Below are 24528 nucleotides of genomic sequence, written 5' to 3' on the forward strand. Positions count from 1 at the left end.
AACAGAATTTAGAATTGTAATTTAGAAGTATTCCAATTGTAAAAATGTCGTTCAACTATTTTTTGGTTTCTGGTTCTTTTGAAGGACTTTGGAGATTTTTCTTCTTGTCCTTGTTTCTCAATTTTGTTGTCAGGTGTTTAGTTTCTCTGTAATCCTCAGGAGGTCTGTCCCTTCGTGAGGTCGTGGGAGCATTTGAGAAAATTGTTGTCTGTTGTCTTACCAAATGCCGCCTGTGCTGCTTCCTCTGCATCAGAATCATGACACAGCTGACGGACCTTTTTCACTCTGGTTCTCCCCTGTCCTTCCCGTTTGCCATCTGGTGTGCCTTCCATTTGCTGTCTGTTCACCTGTGCCGTCAGGACTATGCCAGCTGGCTCTTGAGTTTTTAGTTTGTTACACTGCTTTCCATTTGATTTTCTTTTATAAATTCAAAAGCACTTGTAAGTTATCAAACTTCCCATCCATTTATCCTGGGGCTGCTTTCCGAGGAGTCTGATCTGTGCGTCACCTGAGTCTGTAGGCATTGCCCTTTTTCCTTCTTTGTCTTGTCCTCAGACATTTGTTACCTGGAATTGTAGAAAGGTGGTACTTTCTTGTTTTTTGAGATGATTGACTTTTTCTTTTCTGCCCTCCATTAGAAGACTGGTTGCTTTACCTTTCTTACCTCATCTTCTCAATAAATTTTCATTTTTACTTCAAAGAGACAGAAGCATGGCGGAGATGTTGCTTGACCTCTTGGCTATACTCTCCTGCTGTACTGAGTCTGGGACGCAGGAAGTGGTTCTGTGTGCCAGGCTCCCATCCCTCCCTCCGCTCTGTGCTGATAGTCTCTCGGAACTCTGGCTGCCACGGTAGCCCCGGATGCCAGGGTGTGCGCTTGCTCCATTTTCCTTCAGCTTCACTGCTTTTTACTGCCCGATTTCTCTGTGTTCTGGGTCCATGCCAAGTGCATGTTAGAAAATGCCTCACAGGCAGAGCACAAATGGAACACTTACCTGCTTACGTTTCAAAGAGTACTCTCCCCTCAAGTTCTCTTGTCCTGCTAGCTCTCTGATGTCTTCATACAAAATTTTTTTCTTAGAGTAAGTTTGATGTCTTTCCCAGGTGCTGTCGGGATGAGGGTGGGTATGAAACAGAGGCTTGCTTGTGGCCCTCAAAGAACAGCAGGTGTAATTCTGGGGCTACAAGGTTAGAGGGGGTTTTCATTCATATTACTTTATTCATTCAAATGCATACCTGAATTGACTAGTACCTAAGTACCAAATAAAAATACTTCTGCATTTCCAATGTAAAGTGCATATTAACAATGCATTTTCTTCAAACTGGAAATATCTTTACAGAGCTAAAAATTTTTTGGTTGTTTTGCATGACGCAGTTTTGTAGGTACTGAGAGTAAAAATTTGAATATTGCTGGAATGAAATATTTCATGTAGCAGATTGATTTTAAAACTTTTTACAGTTTCCAGAGGAAAATTTGAAATCATTAAAATGTTGTAAAAGTAATGCATACTGATTGGACCATTCTGAAATGCAAATGTCAGTTTGGGGAAAACTTTTGGGAATTGCTGAAATATTTTATTTTGTTTCTTGTAATAGAAAGGCGAAAAAAGGCTTCAGCGTGGGAAAGAAATTTGGTGTATCCTGCTGTTATGGTTCTCCTTCTCATTGAGACAGTAAGAATTTACGCTAATTATATACAATAGTGCTTCGAAAAGTTCATGGGAAATTGAATAAAAAAATAAGTTTATTTTGGTGTCACAAAATTTGAAATCTGTGTATTTTTTTTTAATAATACTAATTTTCCAGATACTTATTTGAAGATTCCACATTTAGAAGTTTGGTCTTGACTGTGCTTCTCTTCTTAAACGTTTATTTGGATACTTAGATCTTAGTATTTGTGTTTCGGTATGTTAGATTTTGGTTTTTGTGTTTTAGTATAAAAACTCCAAAACTGAGAGCTGATGACTTACTTCTTGTGTTGCAGTCTATCTCGGTCCTCTTGGTGGCTTGTAACATTCTTTGCCTATTGGTTGATGAAACAGCCATGCCAAAGGGAACAAGGGTAAAGTACAATGCCTTTCATTTTCGGAAGTGTTTTGAATATGTACCCAAGTGTTTCATATGAGTCAATGAACATATCCACCTTTCTGAATACATGCACTTTGAATTCTCTGAATTTATTTATGTGAAGAGTTTTCATAAGCAGCTTATAAGCTATGCTTTTTGTCTTTAATCTTTTTACTTTGGATTGTCAGGGTCCTTTTTTTTTTTTTAAGCATTAGAGTGTCCTTGTAGATTTCATGTAAGAGTTTATCGTGATTCATTGAAATTTACATTTTTCATTCTTTTGGAAAGTATATACTATTTCATAAAATATTTATAAAGAGTATGTTAGATGAATGAGATTTGTAAAAGGTGCAAATAGCTATAGAGACTCATGCTTCCCAAAAATCACATACTTTATGAACCTGCATCACGTGCACATACACCACAAGAGAGTCACAGACACCCCTTGTAATGAATTTTCCTCTTTCAAAATTGTCGGTTTTGTTAAAATATCAATCAACTGATTTGAAACATAATTCTCTGTAAATATTCATAGTCGCAGTACTATTTCTAAGTGTCATGAAGTTTGGCGCTCTCCGCGTGCATTTAAATTTTGACGTTTTAGAGACAGGCATTTAGTCCTTCCATTCCACATCAGAGTGCTTGGGTTTGTACCAAAATCTGGTTCCCATTTCTAGGTTCCTCTTAATGCATGCCCTGGGGGACAGCAGTCGTGACTAGTCGTGACTGGCTCTGTCTGTGAAATTTAAATTTAAATTTTTCTGATATTTTATTGTAGTTTTCCTAAATCAGCTGCAGTTTTTCTGTTCTTCATAGTAATGACTAAAATTTTTTGCATATTTCTTATAAAGATAAATGAACTCTGTCTCATAGAAGAAACTGAGGAGTGGATGTTTGACCTACTGGTTAAAACGCCCATATCCCATAATAGAGTATTTAGGCTTAGATCCTGATTCCCTTCTCAATTCCAGTTTCCTGTTAGGGTGCATCCCAGAAAGTAATAGCTAACTCGAGTGGCTGGGTCCCTGCCACCACTTGGGAGATCCGGTCTGGATTCTTAGCTTCTGGCTTCAGAGGAGTCCAGCCCCAGATGTTGCAGAAAGTAAACGTTTGGGTAGGAGCTCTCTGTGTTTCCTCTCCTTCTGTTTCTTGGCCCCTTAAATTAATAATTTTTAGAAGAATCCATCTGAATTCCTTCCTTTTAGTCTGAGGCACATACTATGTTCCTTCAAAAACAAATCCCTTTTGTCATTTTTATGATTCGGATTTCCGAACCTTTCCAAGGCCTCATGTCGTCATCTCACGTGGTAACCAACTTGTAAGGAACCAACTTGCTTCCTGTAGGTCGTCGCTCTATATGAGCAACAATCAATAAGCCACCTCTGCCTTCGGCCATGTTTTTTGTTTGTACTCAAACCCGTGATAGGGTAGGAAGTCACTGTAGGAACGTCCTGTTAGCTCTAAACCCATGTGATATATCTGTAAGCCAGGGTAAGTCCCCAGCCCTTAGATGTATGTTTGCACCATTCACCTTGGTGCATTCTAGAATGATTTGTGCCTTGTCAGGGCTCCCAATATGATCATGGAGACAAATCCCGTTGTCTTAACCCAAGTTATTTGCAAAACATTTATTAGCCAATAAGCTTTTTCAGGAGGAGAAAGCATATTATCTTTTCCTTGCCCTCTTGGGATTTATGGCTGTAGGTCTTGTAACAAAAAAAAAAAAAAAAGAGAGAGATTAAAGAGAGAAAATCTATTTGTATTATTTATTCAGTGTAACCTTTGTGTGACAGAAGACATAAGGAAGCCTGGTTGCTTTTATGCTTAGATTGGATGACAGCGGTTAGAAAATATGATTGGAAAAAGATATAGGTGATGACCAAAAACCAGCATTCTGCCCTGTGTGCCCCTTGGCTGGGCACGGGGAGGGCATCTCTCAAACGAAATTCTTATACCCAAATTCACAGAAGGTAGGCAGGAGGTCAGAGGGACCTTCCTTGGTTTTCTCAGATGCTAAATTGCCATATTTTGGGATAGGTTGTCCTGAACCTTGTTATTTTTATCTGCATTATTCATTTTTCAGCTTCATTTTGCTGATGAAAAGTGGATGAATTTATTTTACTTAATTCATGTATGAATTTTTGTGGTTATTTATGATTGTTAATACCAAAATTAGAATATACATATGTGTGTCTATATAAATTAAGTATTATTTACTGATTTTTTAATGTTCACTATCTATTATTCATTTTCTCTGGTATTTGTTAGCTGTTAATTAAAAGTGACCTTAAAATAGTGAATCAGGATGGACATTGTGGCACATTGAGATTAGCCGGCAGTGTACCATGTCTGAGTTGCAGGGATTGAGTACTGCCTTTGCAAATGCCCACATAGGATCAGTATTATGGCATAGCAAGTAAAGCTGCTGCCTGCTCTACTTTCCATCTAGCTCCTTGCTAATGGCCTGGGAAGAGCAGTGAAAGATACTCCAAGTGTTTGGAACCCTAGTCCCCAAGTGGGAGATCTGAGTAAGGTTCCTGGCTTTGCCCAACCAGCACTGGCCATTTGGACAGTGAAACCAGTGAATAGAAAGTCAGTCTCTCTCTTGTTCTGCCTCTCAAATAAATAAATGAATCTTTGAAAAATAAATGCCTACACCAAGCCAAAGTCAGAAACTAAGAATTCAAACTCCTCCCTGGTTTTGTCTGCCATGGATGTGGCAAGAACCCAAGTGCTTCTCTGACGTATTAGCAGGAAGCTGTGTCAGAAGCACCACAAGACCTGTGACATGGGAGACAGAATTCCAGGTGGTGCCTGCAGCTGCTGGGCCAGACCCTCACCTGTGCCTCGTTCAATTCTAGCATATTTTAGTTCTGTAATTTTAGATATTATCTTAATATTCATATGGTACACATTCGCTTTCTTTTGTACTATTCTGTTTTTGAAGAATTTCCCCCAATATTCACGGTTTTTTCCCCAGGTAGCAAATTGTCTTAGTTTATACCAGAAAGCAACTATATCATGTTGACAAATAATTTGGGTTACACTTGAGATAGATCCTATTTTTTCTGAGATCGTTAAAATTAACACAATAGCTTATATTGTTAATGAGATCAGTATGTTATAATTTTTTCATTGTTTTGGAAAGTCTAGATGTTACTTTGAGGTATTAAACAGTAGTAATTTCAACTATCTTAATATTATAAAGCAACAGTTGTGGGAAAACCAAATATAATGGAATCAATGCATTCTGAAGGATGTTTCTTTTTTTTTTTTCCCTCTGCAGGGTCCTGGAATAGGAAACGCCTCCCTTTCTACTTTTGGTTTTGTGGGAGCTGCACTTGAAATCATTTTGATTTTGTATCCTTCCTTCCAGTTAACATTCTGTCTTAATGAGTTGACTGTCTAGTTGTGGTCTGGGGCAGTGGTAATTTACTGAGACGCATGTCTGGAAGAGAAAACAACAGGTCAGTCTTCCTCAAGCATGTGAAGTGGCCTTTTGTTTTGTTTTTCCTGTGGGCCTTTGAGCCTGTTTGGAGAGTGCTGAGAATTTAGGGAATTTCTTTTGGAGAGTTTTTCCCTTGATTCTCACAGCTATCTTATGGTGTCCTCTGTGGTAGGCTTCTACAGCCTTCGCTTTTTCGGAAACTTTACTCCCAAGAAGGATGACACAACGATGACAAAGGTAAAGTCCTAGGTGACAGTGGCCTCCCTTTTGCTTCCCTAGACAAATCGGCTATTTTATTTATTCATCTCCCAACAGTCCCTTGGCTGTGATAGGTACTTGTTTGTAAGTTGTGTAAACATCAACTGGGAGGTTTTTCAGAACGCTGAGTGAGTGGGAAAAGCATGTGCTCTGTTTAATTTGGATGGCCTCCATTCACTTGTAAATGCATGGGATCGTGGGGCTTGTTCACTTGCTATGGAAGGCTCCTGAAAGAAAGCTTTTTCTTCTAAAGAAAACGTATTGCTAATGAGTAACTTTGATTGTGCTAACTGTACTTCAGAGGGCTTGTTTGAAATCTGAAGAACTTAGTAGTAGAGATAAAGTAGTTTGAATTTGAATAAATGAAGTAAGAAGGAAAAGTTCTATTCTGAAAGATAGTCTGAGACTGATTTGACTTTCTGCAATATTTCATTGGCTTCAGAATATGAAAAGCTGTTATCTTAAATACTAGCAAAAACCTTTACGAAGTGTTCCTACAGGCAGACTAAGACGAGTAAGAGGTGCTGCCCTGCTTCCTTTTCATTAGGAATATTCTATATTTCTAGCATGTTTAAGTAGAAGTTACCTTATCTCTCTATTTGCAGCTCCTCTTACTGAGTATGAAAAAATAATCATGATACAATGAAATTGAATTACTAGAGTTTAGATATTTTGGGTTTCTGGCATTTTTTTAAATACCGTCTTAGGCACACATAAGTTAGATGTGTCAGTTATGTGTAAGACATTTTGAACAGTAATTTGCCTTAAAAATAGGGAAATATCAAATGTGTTCATTCTTTTTTACTTGAAGGCAAAACTTTTTGAATTTGCCAGCCACAATCAGTAATGTCAAATACACTGACTGGGCGATTTGTGTTAAGTTCTGCAGAATCTTCCCAGTCTTATAGAGAGAAACATTTTATAGAAGACGGTTATTATTCCCTTAACATTTTATATTGAAATGTAACAATTATGAACGGATTGATAATGTACAATAGATAACCAAAATATACAATAAATTCATAAACTATGGATGAGCTGTATTGTTACCATCCTGTTTGGCTAATATTCTTTATGATTTCTCATGACAGATCATTGGAAATTGTGTATCAATTTTGGTGCTGAGCTCTGCTCTGCCTGTGATGTCAAGAACTCTGGGTAGGTTTGAATGAGAAATTTTCATCTAAACGTATTTCTGTATGGCCTCACTGATGTTTAATTTTTACTTTCTAAACTCTTTCAGAAGCATCACCTTTGAACTGTCTTCTCCCACGTCATTTTCTACCTTTTTTTCTACACTACACTTGTGCATAAGGCCATACCACGGCCAGAACTTTCATCAAATAAAGACCACTTAACAACATTCCTTCTCCAAACAATAGAATTCTTTTGTTTTTCACTGACCCATTCACAAGTTAGGCTGTGAATGGGGAAAGCAATTAAGGGGAAAACGTTTAACTACCAAAAATGTCCAACTAATTCTTCTTATGCGAAGTGTTATTAAGCCCTTAAAAGTTAGAATGTGTTTTAAATAACTGAAAATCTGTAAACTGATGTTAAACCGTTTTATGTGAACGAGGCGGAGTTGAAAGCAGTGCCATGTCCGGGAGCGCATGCTCAGCCCTTCACTGCTTCTGCGATGTTTGCCTGTCATCTGCACCGTTTCCCTAAGCTTTCAGTTCATGGAGAATTTTGATCATCTTTTAAAAAGGAAACAGATCTCCCCTTTGTCATTGCATTACTTGAATGAGAATTTCATTTCTCTTTTTATCTTTTACAAAGCATTATTGTAGACTGCATTTTCAGTTCTTGGCCAAATATTATTTCAGATAATAATTTCTATTAGTTCTGTCAAATTCTGTAAGTTAGGCTTTAACGTAAGCGTGCCCATTAAGGATTAGGAGAGTTCTTCCTTAAGCTTCAGCAATTGCTCGTCGTAAAAATTGCTGCTAACCTTGAGTTAAAACTTTGGGTTTTGTTTTAGCTTTCAGATGGCCTCCTTTGTTTATTCCTGATTCAAAGTTGTCAGGGATGCCACTGTGCCAGGAGAAGTAGAAGACTTGTAGTTACTTTTATATTCTTGGAAAGAATTTTATATTGTACTAGAAGATGAAAAAAGTATAAATGCAAAAGGGACCATCTTTGCAAAACCTAATCCAAACCTATTTGTTTAATGGTTTTATTTCTTTTGTGTTTATTTTATAGAACATCTTATTGTTTTGATACCTACTTACGTTAATCTTGAAAACTGTAAAATACTCACTTTAGCATCTGGATTTGAAGCTAAATGCCTTCATTGGTATTAAAATAGTTTATTAAATCATGTCAGTGATGCTAAGGCTACCCTTTCAATATATATAAAACTCATTTACTGGGCCCTGTTATTTAAGATTAATTGTTCATCACAGATATATTCTACTTCTGTGGAAGAAGATTATATGCTGAATGCAGTTTAAAAAAAAAGCAAATTAATGGAAAAACTTACTTTTTGAAGAGCAACAAATTAAATTCCTGAGTAGTTTGCCATAGAGATAAATAGAAAGAAAAAAAGAAGAAGAAGACGGAACAATTAAAATGCAGCTAACAAATGCCCGGACCCAGCTGTCCAAACAGGATTACTGGCGTGCATTAGGGTACAGTGAGTCATGTGGTGCTTTGCAAAATATCAACACGGACAGCACTACATGTTATGCCCAGTGGCACTGAATAGATGAAAAGAAATAAATACGTTAAACAGATTCATAGAGGCTTTTCACAGTATTAAAAAAGCAAATTTCTAGACTAAAAGAGAAAGCTTTATTTTAGCATTATGGGAAATGCAAACCAGAGAGTTACTTTGTAATGCCTCTATTAACCCCTTAGAATTGAGTCTTTGATTTTAAGAAGGTAAAATATAGAGAATTGTCATGAATATTACCCTAGAGCATAGCCGGATTTTGATTTACTAGCTGAAAAGCTTGTAAGACTCGAATAGAGGATGTATTTAACAACCAAATCCCAAGCCGAGAAATGTTTCACTCCTCCCCTGCGCTCCGAAGGAAAGCCTGACCCCGTGGCTTCCCGGCTGCTCCTCTGAGCTCGAGCAGCGGCACCCCAGCACGCACAGCGAGCCAGGAGGTCACACTGCACCTGCATGGGAGCGGCTCTGCTCCAAACGCGTTAGTGCAGACAAGTGTACGGTGAATATACATCAAGTCCATCGTAAAACAGTTCATTTGGTCATCATTTTGCTTCCGTAAAGAAAGATGTTTCTCCTTCTAAAATTTGTCAGCTCTAGGTTGTAGTGTATCACGCTACGACGCATTTATTAGAGAATTTAACTGATCTGTTACAGTCAGCGTGGGAAATTTTGTACCAGTTGAAAAATTACCAGTAAGTAAATATTACACACATATCATTTATTGCCAAGAATTAAGTGTGAAGAATGTTTGTGATCCTGTCTATACTTTAGATGATAATTCTGTTGTCTGTAGGAACCCCAATCTCTGCTCAGAAGGCTTTACCGGAGCACACCGAAAGCCCGGGGGAAGTAAGGCCGCGCCCGTGGCCCGTGCCTGCAGTGCTGTTTGGCTGCTTCTTTGAAGAATCCAAACCCTAGGGAGATTGGATTTTCATGTTTTAGCAAATTATTTCTGACTGTCAAAGTAGTCAGGAGAGATAGTTTCTCAAACAAGATAGAAACTGAAGAGAATTAAATTATCTGCAGATGTCCAAACTTTTTTCTGATAAAATATTTGAAATGTTGGCATAGATTTGAAAAGATGGACTTGATTGCTGACCTACTCTTTTATTACCCTTAATCCAAAAAACGGCAGACAGATTGACCTTTTTTTGTGCTTTCTTTCCTTGAAATCTTGAACCAGAGGGGAACTCTGCTCTCCAAGGCAAAGAATAGTCTGGGACATACTTTTCTAAATTCTATTTTGAAATTATTTTTGTAGTATTTTTTTTTTCCTGGAAGTTCTTTCCGTAACTTGGGGAGGTTATACTGCCCCAAATGCAGGATCAAAAAAGTATTCTTACGGTAATAAAAGAAGAAAAAGTAAAAAAACCTAAGCCTTTCAAAGCAGCATGACTTTATTTTGAATATTTCCACATACTTCTCTTTTGTATCCTCTGCAGTCGTCATCTTGCAGAAGATAAGGTGGTTATTCTCTTTTGCTCCTTAGTGAAGGGAACTTGTTTAGAAATCAGTCGTTTTTGGAGAGGTTTTCATTTGCAGTTTTGTGAATATAATACTAATATTTGACCTGGACCTTCCCTCTGCAATTTCTCTTGTAAAATGGAAACAAATGATGCTTTCCCAGATGCTTATATTGTATACTCTTAATTTTGACACTGAAGTGAAAATAACTTCAAAACATATATTGAAAATGCCTCAACAAAAAAAATTACATATGGCTTACTTATATTCGGACAGATTACAGGAGATATCAAATGAGTAGTTCTAAGTGACGCTTGGTTGATCACTATTGTTTTGCTATCTGAACAATAAAAATTTGGAAGGCAGCTAAACTCACCACTGTACCACCAACGCAACCACGAACCATCAATTTGTACTTGTGTGGATTTCACAATTTTTGCTCCAAAAGGAGCTTATCTTTTCAATTTCATTTTCCATGCAATTTTTAAAGTACTCGCTCATATCCGGCTGTGATTTAAAGACTGGAGAGTTCTCAGAAGTCTCATATGTCAGATGTCTAAAGCAGCTAAGCAAGCAGGTAGTGATAACTGCCTGAAATGTCTTGTTTCCAGTGTCTACTTTCACGTTTTCCTGGGGGTGCACATACAGCAGGGTGCATCACCCTGAGCAAATGCCGTGTTCGCCCGGTGTATCTACATTTAACCGTCCATTGATATACAGATCTCTTACGTTTAATTTGTTACTGCATAGTTTCATACCAAAGTAATTCCAGTTAGGATCATTCAGTTGGAACAGTCTTCAGTAATTTTTAAGATGTTACAATTAAAATGCTATCACTAAACTAGATTGTTAGAGATTAATTTATTTAAGAAATAAAAGACCTCTAACCTTGAATAGTACACATGCTCTGAGATAGGCAAGCAAATGATCTCATTTATAGGAAATCTATTTTTTTATATGACTAAACACCTGAATAAATTGCCCCCTTCAAGAATATTAAAAATCAGAGATCAGGCTAAAACTGCTTTTGAATCCTAATCCCCTCTTCAGAGTTTGCAGAAACCACTTTGGTTTATAGCTTTTAAATCCTTTTGTGTCTGAGTGTGCGCGTGCATGCGTGTGTGTGTGTGTGTGTGGGCGCACGCACGCACATGCATATCCAAGTATGTGTATTCTGTACGAAAGCTTAAAACTGGTGATTCTTCCGCTGGCATTCTTTCTGCTTCTGATAACTCTTCACATCGAGTCAAAAGAAGAAGAGATTTAAAGATCATTTCTTGTGTTAGAACTTGAATAAGCTGAAAATCAGATCAAACTGCTTAATTCTCTCTGCGTATCACCAGGGACCTAATTGTCTAATGCTGTGGACTCTTATTTTAACTGCTTTGTGGCATTTGCTGCTTTACTCCCCACCCCCTCTCCCATTTGTGGTCACTGTCACCTTTCTTTTCCTCCTCCTCCTTCTCCCAGCAGTCCTTAGCTGTGTTTTCCTCCACACTGCAGCCCACTCAGTTTTCCCCCAAAGTCTAAGCCTGCAGCCCCCCAGCCACCCTTCCTAAGGACAGAAGATTGTAGCTCTGTGCTGTGTGTAGGTGTCCCACTGCTGCTCCCGAACTAGTCATTTCCGGAAGGAGAACCTGTTTTTGTCTCTGCCCCTCCTGTGTTTCCCTGCTGTCTTCAGGCAGATTCTGTCCAGAAGGCCAAAAGAAACACTTGATTTATATCAGTGTTGTCTCTACTTTGTTGCACCCAAACCAAAACACAATAGTGATTCATCATCTTGTTCACCTTCCTCACGTTTGTCCTCTTCCCCATCTTTCTTTGAAAAGGGTGAAACAGACTTACAGAGTCTGAAGCACAAAGCTGGGAGTATGATCTCGTCGGAATAATTTATTGTGAGAAGAAGTTCATGAAATAGATTTGAAGCAGACGTTCATTTCTTCGGGGTGGGGGACACAGAATTCAACATGAAGCCAAAAGAAAATTTAGGAAGTATTTACTTTCCCAACTGATAAAACATGATTGAGAGATGCTATGGGGTCCATCACAGAAGAGTTGCTTTAGAGAGAGCAGGAAGTTAGCACTACTGTCTGCTTTGGAATAGCTGGTACATTGACATGTCCGAAAGACATCACTGAAGGCTCTTGCCAGAATTGTATTCTGTTTCACTGGGGTTTGATTTGTGATTAGATTCATATAGTGTAGTTCATTTAGATGACTATATTACCTTCAGATTAGAATAAAATGAGTTGTTAATTTTACCTTTTTAAACAGCTTTTAATTTTGTATGAATGTATATATCTACATATATGCATCTATTTGAAAGAGAAAGGCAGGAAAGAGAGACAGTGACTTTCCATCCTCTCTGGTTTACTCCCCAAATGGCTGAGGCTCCTTTGGGCCAAAGCCAGGCATCCAGAACTCCACCATTGGAGTCTCCCATTGGGTGGCAGGGGTCCAGGCAGTTGGGCATCTGCTGCTGCTTTTCCAGGCACATTAAGTGGGAGCTGGATCATCGTGGAGTGAACAGAATTCAAACTGATACCATGTATGGTATGCTGGCATTGCAGGAGGTAGTTTTACCTGCTGTACCATAAAGCCAGCCTCTCCTTCCAAAATTTTAAGATTCATTTCATTTTAATTTGGCCCAGGGTATTTTTATAATCCTTTTTTTTTAATGATTCCTTTGATTTCATTTTTGAAACTATTCCTTTGGGAGGCTGGTACAGTAGTTTAGCAGGCTAATTATTCACCTGCAGTACTGACATCCCATATGGGTACTGGTTTGAGTCCTGGCTGCCCCCTTCTGATCCAGCTCCCACTAATGGCTTGGGAAAGCAGTGGAGGATGGCCCACGCCATGGTGCCCCTGCATCCACATTGGAGACCTGGAGGAATCTTCTGACTCCTGGCTTTGGATTGGCTTATCTCTGCCTGTTGTGGCCATTTGGGGAGTGAATCAGTGGATAGAAGATCTGTCTTTCTCTCTGTGCCTTCTCTCTGTAAATCTTTCAAATGAAAATAAATAAATGTTAAACAAAAAAACAAAAAACTTAATTTGGAGGATAAAGTGACAGGAAAGGCAGAAGGACAAAACTCTTCCATTTGACAGTTTTCTCCCTAAATGCATTGCGAGGCCAGATAGAAGCTGGGAACCAGGCACTCACTGTGGTCTGAGTTCCTTACTGTGTTGAAAGTTGCTTTGCGCCTTGACATATGATCTTCCCAATGGAATGTTCTGTGTGCACTTGAGGAAATGTGAGGATTTTGCAGTTGAGTAGAAAGTTGTGAATATATCTGTTGGGTCTGTTCTGTTGTTCAAGTTAAGATGTTTCCTTTTGATTTTCTGCCTGGAAATTCATTCTAGTATTGAAAGCAGAGTATTCAAGTCTCCAGATATTGTTGTGTTGCTGTCAACTTCTCTCTTAAGATATGCTGATGTTTGTTTTACATATTTAGATACTCTGATATGAGTCACATGCACATACACGTAGGCACATACGTGAAGAGATGCGTAAACCATTAGCATATCCTTCTTTAACTTCTCTTTTAACTTGAAGTGTTTGTGTGTGTGTGTGTATACTAAAAGGAAATGAAAGGATAAGCTTATTTCCGATCAAAAAGATTTTATACACCATGTAATTTTTTTCATACTATGCATTTTCATAAAACTTTTGAACCTAAGTTGGTATAGACTGATTTAAAAATCTTTTACATAAATAAACTTAGCATTTAATTCTGTTTTTCACAAGCATTTTAAGTACCTTTGTATAAATATAGCCACCTCATTTCTATTAGTTACTATTAAAATATTTTTCTCAATATTTTCTCAAAAAGTACTTTTCTCAATCCCATCACTTTTATCCTATGTGTATCATTATATAGAAAATGAGTCTCTCATAGAAAATATTTTGGTGGCTCTTCTTTTGTGTGTGTTTTGTTTGTTTTTGCTTTTCTTCAGTTCCTCTATGCCTTTTGATTGGAGAATTTGATCCATTTACATGTAAAATAATTATTGATAAAAAGAGTTACTTCTACCATTTTGTTGTTTTCTGTTTTATAGCTCTTTTCTTTCTATTTTTTCCTGCTTTGTTTCATTTTTTTTTTTTTTTACAATCTTTAAAAGAATTACTTGGAAGGCAGAGAGACAGGAGGAGATACAGAGAGGGAAGGAGAGAGAAATGAAAAGTGTGGAGAAGGGAGACTTTGAGATTGTTTGGCACACTCCTCCAATGGTGGTAACACCAGTGTTGGGCCAGGTTGAAGCCAGGAACTCCATGCTCGCCTCTCATGTGGGTGGCAGGGACACAGGCACTCTCAGCATCTGCTTCTTTCTCAGGCACATTAGCAAGGAGCCGGGGCGAAAGTGGAGTAGCCAGGTCATGAACCAGTGACCGTATGGGTTGCTGATGTGGTAGGTGGTGGCTTTACCCACTATGCCATTGTGCTGGCCTCCACTTTATTTATTTACTATTTCTGCCCCATTGTCGTTTTCTTCTCCTGGAATATCCTTAATGGTCTCGTTGGTTTGTTTGACTTTCTGTACTCTTACACTTTTTTCCTCTAGCAAACAGGTAAGTTCAGATGACTTGTCTTCAAATTCTTGCATTCTTCTGCTTAACCAGACCTTAAAGCTGTCTGTTGAATTTTTGATCAGCTGTTATTTTCCTTAACTCCAGAATTTTTTGGAACTTTTTCCCTCTTTGTTGAACTTCTCATTTTGCTCTTGTATTTTTTTTTTCAGACTCATTGAACTATTTATGCATGTTGCAGTGTTCTGAGCTTCTTTTGAGATTTTATTTTGAACCGTCAGGCAGTACGTAGCTCTCGATTTCTCTGCTTTAATTGGAAGTTAGTTCCTTTGATACTGTAAGTGTCCATGGTTTTCCCTGTTGCTTACATCCTTGTGTTGAAGAAGCAGTAATATCTCAGACTTCATGGACTGTGTTGTCTAAGGTAGAAACCTTTGCCGTGGCTTCAGGGCAGGGATTGTTGAGCCTGTGGCCTCTGTGATGCCCACAGAAGCATTTGGTCTGGCCCTGCTAAGGCAGTCACTGGTAGGACTCAGAATGTGGTGGTCTGTAACAGTCTGTCTCAAAGTTAAATTTTCTTTTTCCCGTAGATGATGTTATAGCTACCTAAGTAGTCCTTGACAAAAAGAGAATGCCTTGTTGCAGCAAGCATGGTGGCATGTGCAGTGCCAAGTGAAGGCCTGTGCAGGCGCTCAGGGTATGAGGAGTGGAGTTAGTGCCTTGCTGTCTCAGGCAGCCGTATATCTTGGTTGTGAAATCTTTTGTGGGACTTTGTAACTGCAAGGCCTGTTGGGATCCTCAGCGTGCCTCTAGGGCTAACACCAAGCATACCTGAGTATGCAAGAGCTGGGGCCAGCTGCAGAGGGATTTGCTGTAGCACCAGAGACCAGATTTTTTCGTGGAGGCTGTCCATCAATAAGCATGCAGTAGTGTGCCCGGTGTGGTAGCCAAGTGGCTAAAGTCCTTGCCTTGTGCACACTGGGAACCTATATGGGCACCAGTTCATGTCCCAGCAGTCTTGCTTCCCACCCAGCTCCCTGCTTGTGGCCTGGGAAAGCAGTGGAGTGTGAGCTAAAGCCTTGGGACCCTGTACCCACATGGGAGACCTGGAAGAGGATCCTGGCTCCTGGCTTCGGATAGGCACAGCTCTGGCCATTGCAGCCACTTGGGGAGTGAATCAGCAGAGAGATCTCTGTCTCTCTTCCTCTCTGTATATCTGACTTTCTAATAAAAATAAATAAATCTTTTTTAAAAACAGAGATCTAGAGAACCATTAAAATAAAATTTAAAAAAAGCATACAGTAGTCAGATCTGTTGCTGGTGGCTGGAACCAGGACTAGCTGCAAGTATATCCTCTGGATGCTGGGTAGTAGGGAGGAGTACTTGTGGCATTGATGGCTGAAGTAGGTTTAGCTGATAGGATGGAATGGATACAGATGGCTTAGGCAGCTAGGATCATTATTGACAAAAGATGTTGAAGATTGCTGTGTTCCTGATGGCTCTTTAGAAGAAAATGTCACCAGGAAGTTTTGGAGTAGGCTGCTAGTGACAGTGGTGGTATGGGCCCCTCAGCTGGTATTGAGAACATCTTACTGTCTCTTGTTTCTGGTCATCCTCAGATGTCTGCTGAATTGATTCTCCTGGGAATCTAGTGGGGTGGAACTAGAGGATCTCTGAGGTACCGCCATGCCTGGCTGGGGAAGCAGGGCACTCACTGACTTCCTGGGAACTTGGACGGAGGAGAGGTCCGTTGGTGGTGTATAGACAAGTTGGAGCTGTGATCGTCTGCACATTATCAGCTCTTCAATATGTTGACTTTGTTTTGCTTTAAACTAACGTGATCTTTTGAAGATATTTTTTAAAGTTTAAAGGTTTTTTTTTTTTTGTAGTTAGCCACTAAGTGATCACTTCTGTTGCTGTTTCTTTGTGTAGATCCAGATTTTTTTCATATGTTTATCCTTCTGCCTTAAGGACGTGCTCTAATCTTGAAAGCAGAATGGATGGTGACACATTCATGCCGTTTTTTGTATTTGTGAAATTCCTTTATTTTGCCTTGCTTTTGAGAGAGAATTTTTGGGGGGATGAAAGTTCAGATTGATTTATTTTCTTGAATACATTATAAGTGTTGCTCTGCCTTTCTGTGCATCATTTTTGACAAGAAATCTTATATTGTACCTGATCTTTTTAATTTTGATATCACAAATAAGTCAGCCATTTGAAATTAATAGAAATTTTACTGGTGCTCTGTTTACCTTTTTCGGCTCTTATTTCTTTTCTTCCTTTGCATTGTCTGAACTGACATTAATTCCATCAGGTCTGCTTTTCCTGTCTTAAATTGTAGCTTTCCTTTTCAGGAGATCAATTTCAGGCAGTTTTATTTTGTTCATGTGTCTAGCAAATTGCATCTTTCTGAAGTGTAAAGAATGTAGTTATAATAACTGTGTTCAAGTTCTTGCTACTCAGTTGTATCACTGGTGTCATTTCTGGGTTGATTGGCCACAGACACACTGGGTCAGTTCACTGTTAGGTGCCTGCTCTGTGAGCTCTCTGGTCTCTCCACACTCCAAGTATGTACACAAGTCAAAAATTTTACTATTCACGTGTTCTTTCCAATTAACGAGACCCTGGAGCACTTGCTCATTGAATGGAATATCTCTTTATTTTTTTATATTTTTCATACACATACACACATGCAGAGTCTTAAACTCTTCTAAATAGAGACCATAATCACCAATCTCTTAACAGATTTGTCTGGTCATTTGAGAGACCAAACAGATCCAGGGACAGAAGGTGAGAATGAAATACTTTATCAAAAAAGTACAATGGCAGCTAAGACCTGCAAGCACAGTGGTAGTAGGCTAAGAAAATTAAGCTGTAGGGATTATCTCATGTGAGTGTTAGCAGTTACAATTCACAAGGCAAGCTTCCTTTCCAGAAGATGATCGTGTGTGCCCACAGTATATTCAGCCAGGAAGAGGGAAAAGATGGCTGAAGTTAATGTTAAATCTAAAGGAATAGATAACAAAGAAGAATCCAAGCTACATAGTCAAGCAAGATGGTCAGTGAGCATGCTTCCTTTTCCCAAGAAGCATTTGCAACACTGCCGTCCCACCCAGGTTGGACGCCACCTAACAGTTGATCAGGCTGAACTGCCTGTGCTTTCCTTGCAGGCCGCTCAGCTACTAAACTGGGTGTGCAGTTACCCAGGGGTGTTGTAAAGTAGCATAGATACTCAAGAGCTTACTGAGCTGGAGCTGGCTTTGTTGCTAGTTGTTCTAAGCCTCCACTTACTGCCCCTTAAAAGGTCTGAAATGTTCACATGCAAAGAAGTCGGGATATCCCCAGTCATATCCCAACACTCGAATGTAACACCTGCAAAAATCTGAGGTCTTGCAGCACCTGAGTTATACTTAAAGGCGCAAGGGTCACAACAGATTTGTCCAGAGAGCCAAAATGAGACAAGGCGAATGAGAAATCCCAGCAGATCATCTCCGTCTGTCTTTCCCAATTTTAGGAGAAGCTCTAATAAACCTGATATGGGATGTAGAAAACTGAACTGGAACAAGCTGGGCCTTCCACTGAATGTGTCTTCCAGTGCCAGGGCAAAACAAGGGCTGGAGTTTAGATATACTATTGTAAGGTAGTTGAAGCAGTAGAGAACTGTTGTGCGCTCTGACGGCTCCTGCCTGGATCTTGGCGATTGGTCACCTGCATTTTGGAGTAGTATTTTGTCTTGTGGTATTGTGTGGTCTTGGTGACTACTGCTTCAAAGCACACGTTGTCTATGCGAGAAATAGCTGGGCCAGAAAAGATTCTGAGTTAAGATAGCGTGAACAGTGCTGCTTCCAGCTGAGTGAAGTTTGCCATTTCGGATTGCACCACAAGCGTCGGCCATGTCAGGTCCAAGGATGCTGCCCGATCCTTCACTTCTCCTCCCAGCACCCCGTGGTCCCCTCACTGGCATTCTTCTTGCCTTTTGTGAAATCAAGACAAAGTCCACATCCAGCCAGACTTTAGTGGAGGGCACTCTTGGTGCCACCACATCAGGTGGGACAGTGATGCGCTTCCTCCACTCGGAGATGTTGTTGATCCACTTCAGGACGACTGGCTGGTAGAACTAATTATCCACTGAATTTGAGAAGGCCATACACCCATGTTGATGATCTGATAACATCATGTATGCAATAGGCTTGACTGAGACAGGAGCCCAGCTCTTTTCCTTCTTACCTGCCGGGCATGAGGAAGCATGGACGGCTGCAGTCATGACTTGGCTAAGGCAATTTTGCAGACAGGCGTTGGTCATGATAAGACGCTGCTTTGCATTGTTGTTGAGTTCACCCCACCACTCTGCACAGCCAGACATGTACAGTTTCACCTGTTTCTACATGGGTCTCCTGGCTGTTGAATTTCTTAGCCACTTCCTTGCCTACATTCATGCCCAGACAGTCAGCAGTTACCTGGGATGACTCCCGGTGTGAACTGCTGCTGAAGACTCTGGTATTCGGCATCTTGGCCAACACCCCTAGGCACTCTCACTCAGTGACTTCCGCTGTTGTGGAGACTGGAACTGAAGTTGGCCCAATTAATGCTAATCTCTTTGCTTTGCGCCTCTGCCCCTTTACTTCTTAAAAAATAATAATTTAAAAACTTGGAAGCATTTAGGTGAGTTCAAGTAACTTGAATGCCTTTGTTCAGATGAACAGTGTTTGGAAGGAAATTCTGAACTTTCTTTGTTCATTTAAATAGTAAATATTAAATCTGTGTAAGGTGTTTCTGTGGATGTTGGGACTACAGGAATGGTTCATGCACACTTAACTCTAGTGGGGTGAAGTGATGATAGTAACTCGCCTCAGAAAGGGAAATGACAGATTGTAAAGAAAGAGGAGGAACAGCCAGGAGGTCCTGGCTGGTTCAGAGACATCAGAGTTTCTTTCCTGTGGAGCACCGAGGCACACCAGCACGGGTCTGACGGAAAGGGCGTGGTTTCCCCGTTTTCCCAGAGAGGCAGCAGTGAGGCTGGTGGAAGGTTTTCCCAGGTGTCTCTCAGAACAACTCTTGTTCTTACTGTCCGTTGCAGCCATCCTGTTTCAGTTAGGCATGCAGTCCCATGGCCTCCCGTGTGAGTAGCAAAATGCCTTGTGTTTCTTAAACAATGTAGAAACCTCAGCTGTTTTGTTTGGGGGTTTTAATCAGTTTGAGAGGAAGAGAGAGAGAGAGATCTCCCAACTGCCAGTTCACTCCCCAGATGCTCTCGGTGAGTCCCTAAGCCTGGGAACCCAGAACTCAGTCCAGGATTCCCACACGCCACGGTGAGTGACACGAGCCCAGTCACTTGGCGTTCACTGTTGTCCCTCGTGTCCTCCATGCCCATCCCACAGCTGAGATCCGTGTTGTCAGGAAACTGGGGTCAGAAGCAGGAGCTTGGAACTGGAACAGGCTTCTCAGTCAGTGGATCACCCCTCATGCACACCCTGTAAGGTTGTATTTCATGTAAGCATATGTCCCATGGATTCATTCTTAACCTCACTGCTCTTTCCTTCAGTTGATGGTGGCATGTACGTGCAATGAGCTCGGGTTGGTTTGAGGTGGTTCCAATAGAGTAACACTTATCTATTTTAAATCAGAGCATTCTACAAAACAGAAGGGAAAAAGTCCATGGAAGTTGATCTAACTTGTACATGATTTTATAAAAAAAAAACAACAAAACTTCAATACATCATACCTGATTTTATTAAGATTTATTTTTATCTATTTTTAACAGGAATCACTAGATTTGATCTGCTTGGAGACTTTGGAAGGTTTAATTGGCTGGGAAATTTCTACATTGTGTTATCCTACAATTTACTTTTTGCTATTGTGACAACATTATGTTTGGTCAGAAAATTCACCTCGGCTGTGCGAGAAGAACTCTTCAAGGCCCTAGGTAATCCTGAGGTTTATTGGTATCTTTCTGTCTTTCATTTATTTAATGAATGTGTCACTTGAGTTCATGTCAAGTCTTCCTCTAAGCAGTTTTGGGAACGTATCTAACCTCACACATCAGATACTTGGTCGCTACAGTTTGGTCATGATTTTGTGTAAAATTATTCCCTTAACCTTAACGTCTTCATCCATGAAATAAGGATGTTTTTGATCATTGTGAATGTTAGCTGAAACCGCTCTTGTTACGGTCTTAGCGTGGCGCACGGTGTATCGGAAGAAGGCAGTCAACGTTAGCTGCTTTCCTATGGTGAAGCCAATGAGGATGACACTGGGTAAAGCCTGGTGTTTGCGTGATCATGTCTTTTACTATTTTATGCTTAAAGCTTTTCGCAAAACTCGGATTTTATAACTATCAGGTTGAACTTTAATTCTCATGTAAACCAAGTAATTTATGATAAGAATATTAACATTCTTGATATTGATTATAGAGAGAAGATTCATTATCTTGGATTTTATGTGCATTGTGTCAGTATTACTATAACAAAGGGTTCAAATATAAGTGAATTTTTCATACTTACTTTCACGCTAATTTTAACACATTTCAGGATTTATATTTTAACAGCACCAGGGTAAACTCACCTTGGACTTGAGGTATTTCATTCTATATATTTTTTTTATTTTTTTATTTGAAAGTTAGAGATGCAGAGAGTAAGAAACCGAGAGACCTTTCATTTGCTGATCCACTCCACTGAGGAGTGCAGTGGCCAGGGCTGGGCCAGGCTGACACCAGGAGCCAGGAGCTTCTCTGGTCTTCCTTGTGGATGGCAGTACCCAAACACTTGGACCACCTTCCTCTGCCTTCCCTGCCAGGAGCTGGGAGCTGGATCAGAGGTGGGGCAGCCAGACGTCAGCCGGTACCCGCGTGTACAGTCAGTGGCTCTACGCTCAACATCCGATACCAGTATGTGCCATTTGAAAAAAGAAATGTAGTTCATTTTCCTAAATGGTGCCACTGAATGCTTTGTGCTTCGTGCTCCATTGTGACTCTGACCCACCGCAAAAGACAACATTATTGCATGTTTACTCTTCAGATGGCTTAAATTATGTTAGTGGCAATAAAACCTTTTCCCACCATCAAGCCTTTCCAACCTTGATGTTTGAAAGCAAGACTTTCGGAAAGAAAAGTTTGCTGTCCTTATGTGTTTGACTTTGAATATGCCTTGTGAGAAGTGGCTGAAGAAATATTATTCTGAAAGGAAAGGCAACGTTTTATTTTAGCTGAAGCACAAGATAAGTGAGAATTGTAATACTGAAGTTTCAAAATGATGAAGTGGAAATCAGCTCTCTTGCTCAGATGTCTGTGGTGTGAAAGCCTGGTTTCTAAGCCAGTTAGCTGTAATCTGGATAAATTCACACTCCCTGTTGCCATATTTGCTGGTTACAAATGAATTGTGAGGAGTCTGGCGTTTTCATTAAATATTCTGGATGTCATTTGTTAAACAGTTTTGATTGAAGTAGTAAAATGTAAGATCTTTATGTGTGTTGGTGCTTTGACCATTAGAGGCAAAATGAATTGTTAAGATTGGTATACAACTATTGAATCAAGATTTTTTACTTTCCCTAGGATGTCTGTCAGAGGAGGAAGGGAAAGGAAAGGGAAGATTGTGGACAGGGAGAAACTTGCTTTGGTGCAAACCCATCAGGTCCCTCCCTGGCCTCACGGTGTGCCTCTGTCAAGCCATCGTTCAATTTGCAAAGGGACAGGCCTTTGTGATCATCCCTGATGGGAAGTCCTAGGAAGGGGCCTTGGTTGCTCGCCTGGCAGGTCTTGGGTTTCTTCCGCATTGCCCAGGGGAGCTGAGGTGGCAGCGGCCATCCGCGATTCCCCAAGCGGAGCGGCCAGCATGCCACAGCCACACAGTGTGCTCTGTACATCTCTTCTACTCTGAGCCTCTGCGTAAGCACTCAGCGACACATCATTTCTCACCATTTTCTTCATTTTTCTGCAGGACTCCATAAGCTTCACTTATCCAATACTTCAAGGGATTCAGAAGCGACCAAACCTTCTGCCAATGGGCATCAGAAAGCCCTGTGAGACCCGCAGCTGGCACACTCCGGAGAACTGACTCAACATTCCTGTCCTTCACTGGAGCGTGTGCATGCTGACCTTGGTTCAGCCTCGGGCCCAGAGCCTCTCAGCACCGTGATTTTACTTAATCTACCAAGAACGTGTTTATTGTGATTCTTGCTTTAAATCTGGCTTTCGGGTAGACCCCATCGTTGCAGCTAAACAGACTTTTTTCGAGCTGTATGGAACAGCACACTGTGTGGAGAGCCTCGCTCATGTCATCCAGGTGAGCCTCTTCCACCTGCCCTGCGCAGGAGGCACGTCGGGGGCTTTCTCAAGCATCACTGACTCCCAGGAGCCATGTTGCTCAGGATGCTAAACCCAGCTGAAAGACACCCTCAGTGCTAAGTGAAGTTTCTTCCAAAACATGCAGCTTCATCTGTGCTGCAGTTGCTGGCAGGTGGCGCCGCAGCAGGTACATTGCTGGCAGGTGGCGCCGCAGCGGGTGCATTGCTGGCAGGTGGCGCCGCAGTGGGTACATTGCTGGCAGGTGGCGCCGCAGCGGGTGCATTGCTGGCAGGTGGCACCGCAGTGGGTGCATTGCTGGCAGGTGGCACCGCAGCGGGTGCATTGCTGGCAGGTGGCACCGCAGTGGGTACATTGCTGGCAGGTGGCACCGCAGTGGGTACATTGCTGGCAGGTGGCACCGCAGCGGGTACATTGCAGCCACAGTGATCACAAAGACGCGAAAGTGTTGTTTCTGCTGTAGAAAGATATTCATCAGACTTTGAGCCAAGGGAAAGATACTGAATTCTTTTACAACCTGAGCCTTGGTAGAAAGCCACGGGACTGTCTTCTATTGTGTGGTATAATAAGCTGTGGTAGGAAGTCGGATGTCATAGCTCGCTGACAGTGTATGTGTATATAACTCAGTATTACCTCTCATAACATAGTTGCCAGTGTTGAATACACTCGTAACTTAGGTTTTTGCCTTATAGGCTATCTGTACACTCAGTTTTTTAAAGCATTTTTTTCAAAGATTACTTTTTTTCCTGTACTTCTGTGATGCTTATGAAAAGTGTAAATGCTGATGCTAGAAACCCCTTCTTTCCTCACATTTGAAACCTTTGGTTACTTTTATATATGCCAATTTAAACCTCCAACTTTTGCAAGTTATCGGTTTAACACTGCGCCAAGCGTCAGCAGTCATGATGTAAGAAGAGTTTTGCACTGCAATGAGCTGATCATCACTTATTAAATTGTAAATAATTGCTGGGATGGTTTCCTGACTTGATGTCCACTGAATACACACCATGACCTAGCACTCTGTATTACCATCCTGTAGGAGGGAGTACCAAAAATGATGCATGTGGAGTGTAAGATGGGCCCATTTGCGCACACTTGCTAGTTATGCATTCTGTATAAATACGTATGTTCACATGCACTATGTGTATGACAATAGGTTGTCTGTGTTCAGACAAAAGTCAAACAACATTTTTTTCTCAAATTGGATTTAGAGGATTTTTTTTATCAAGTTTACGAAAAACAGTTGTATTTATTTGACATTAAACATTTGCACTTAGAACCAAAATAAGGAGATTTCATGTGAATATTTATAAGCCTCATTTAGTATACTTCTCCTCTATTCCTCTGCATTACCTTATGAGCTTTCTGTCTTTTAAAAATATGTTTAGCATTAAAATAAAAGTATGTTTTATGTTGTGATTTTAAGTCCCGTCATAAGCACCAGCATAGTGCTGGCAGCTTTTCTGCCGTAAGATCTGCATGTCTGGAAATCAGCTGCTTTCTGATTCCACTGTGAAGTATACGTTTTTAAGAATCAGTCAAAAGCTTTGATTTTTGCTGAAACTTGAAATCCGTATCTTAAGCAGACCAAGTGATGAGAAGAACAGAAGTAGATTCTAGAGTTCACCAGTGTCGCGCAGCTCACCCCAGTTTGGGGACACATCCAAAGAGTACTGAGGTGCTTGTAAGATGGCTGACTTTTTTTTTTAAAGATTTATTTTTTATTTTTATTGGAAAGGCGGATATACAGAGAAGAGAGACAGAGAGGAAGATCTTCTGTCCGA

At 40.5% G+C, this 24528-nt stretch overlaps 1 protein-coding gene across 3 annotated transcripts in view; it reads left to right on the forward strand.

Moving 5' to 3' along the window:
* Nucleotides 1-24029, forward strand: part of LMBR1 (limb development membrane protein 1) — a 146923-nt gene extending 122894 nt beyond the window's left edge. For all 3 annotated transcript variants that reach the window (XM_040984373.1, XM_040984374.1, XM_040984375.1), the window contains 8 exons: nt 1597-1673; nt 1985-2062; nt 5354-5427; nt 5662-5752; nt 6865-6931; nt 20210-20371; nt 22380-22898; nt 23139-24029. In XM_040984373.1, coding sequence (XP_040840307.1) covers nt 1597-1673; nt 1985-2062; nt 5354-5427; nt 5662-5752; nt 6865-6931; nt 20210-20371; nt 22380-22465 — 635 coding nt within the window. In that variant the 3' untranslated portion in view covers nt 22466-22898; nt 23139-24029. The remainder of the gene's footprint in view (nt 1-1596; nt 1674-1984; nt 2063-5353; nt 5428-5661; nt 5753-6864; nt 6932-20209; nt 20372-22379; nt 22899-23138) is intronic.
* The last annotated feature ends 499 nt before the right edge of the window (nt 24030-24528 follow it).

The sequence above is a fragment of the Ochotona curzoniae genome, unplaced genomic scaffold (assembly GCF_017591425.1).
Source record: "Ochotona curzoniae isolate NIBS_2020 unplaced genomic scaffold, NIBS_Ocur_1.0 contig_4105, whole genome shotgun sequence".
In the NCBI taxonomy this organism is placed as follows: Eukaryota; Metazoa; Chordata; class Mammalia; order Lagomorpha; family Ochotonidae; genus Ochotona; species Ochotona curzoniae.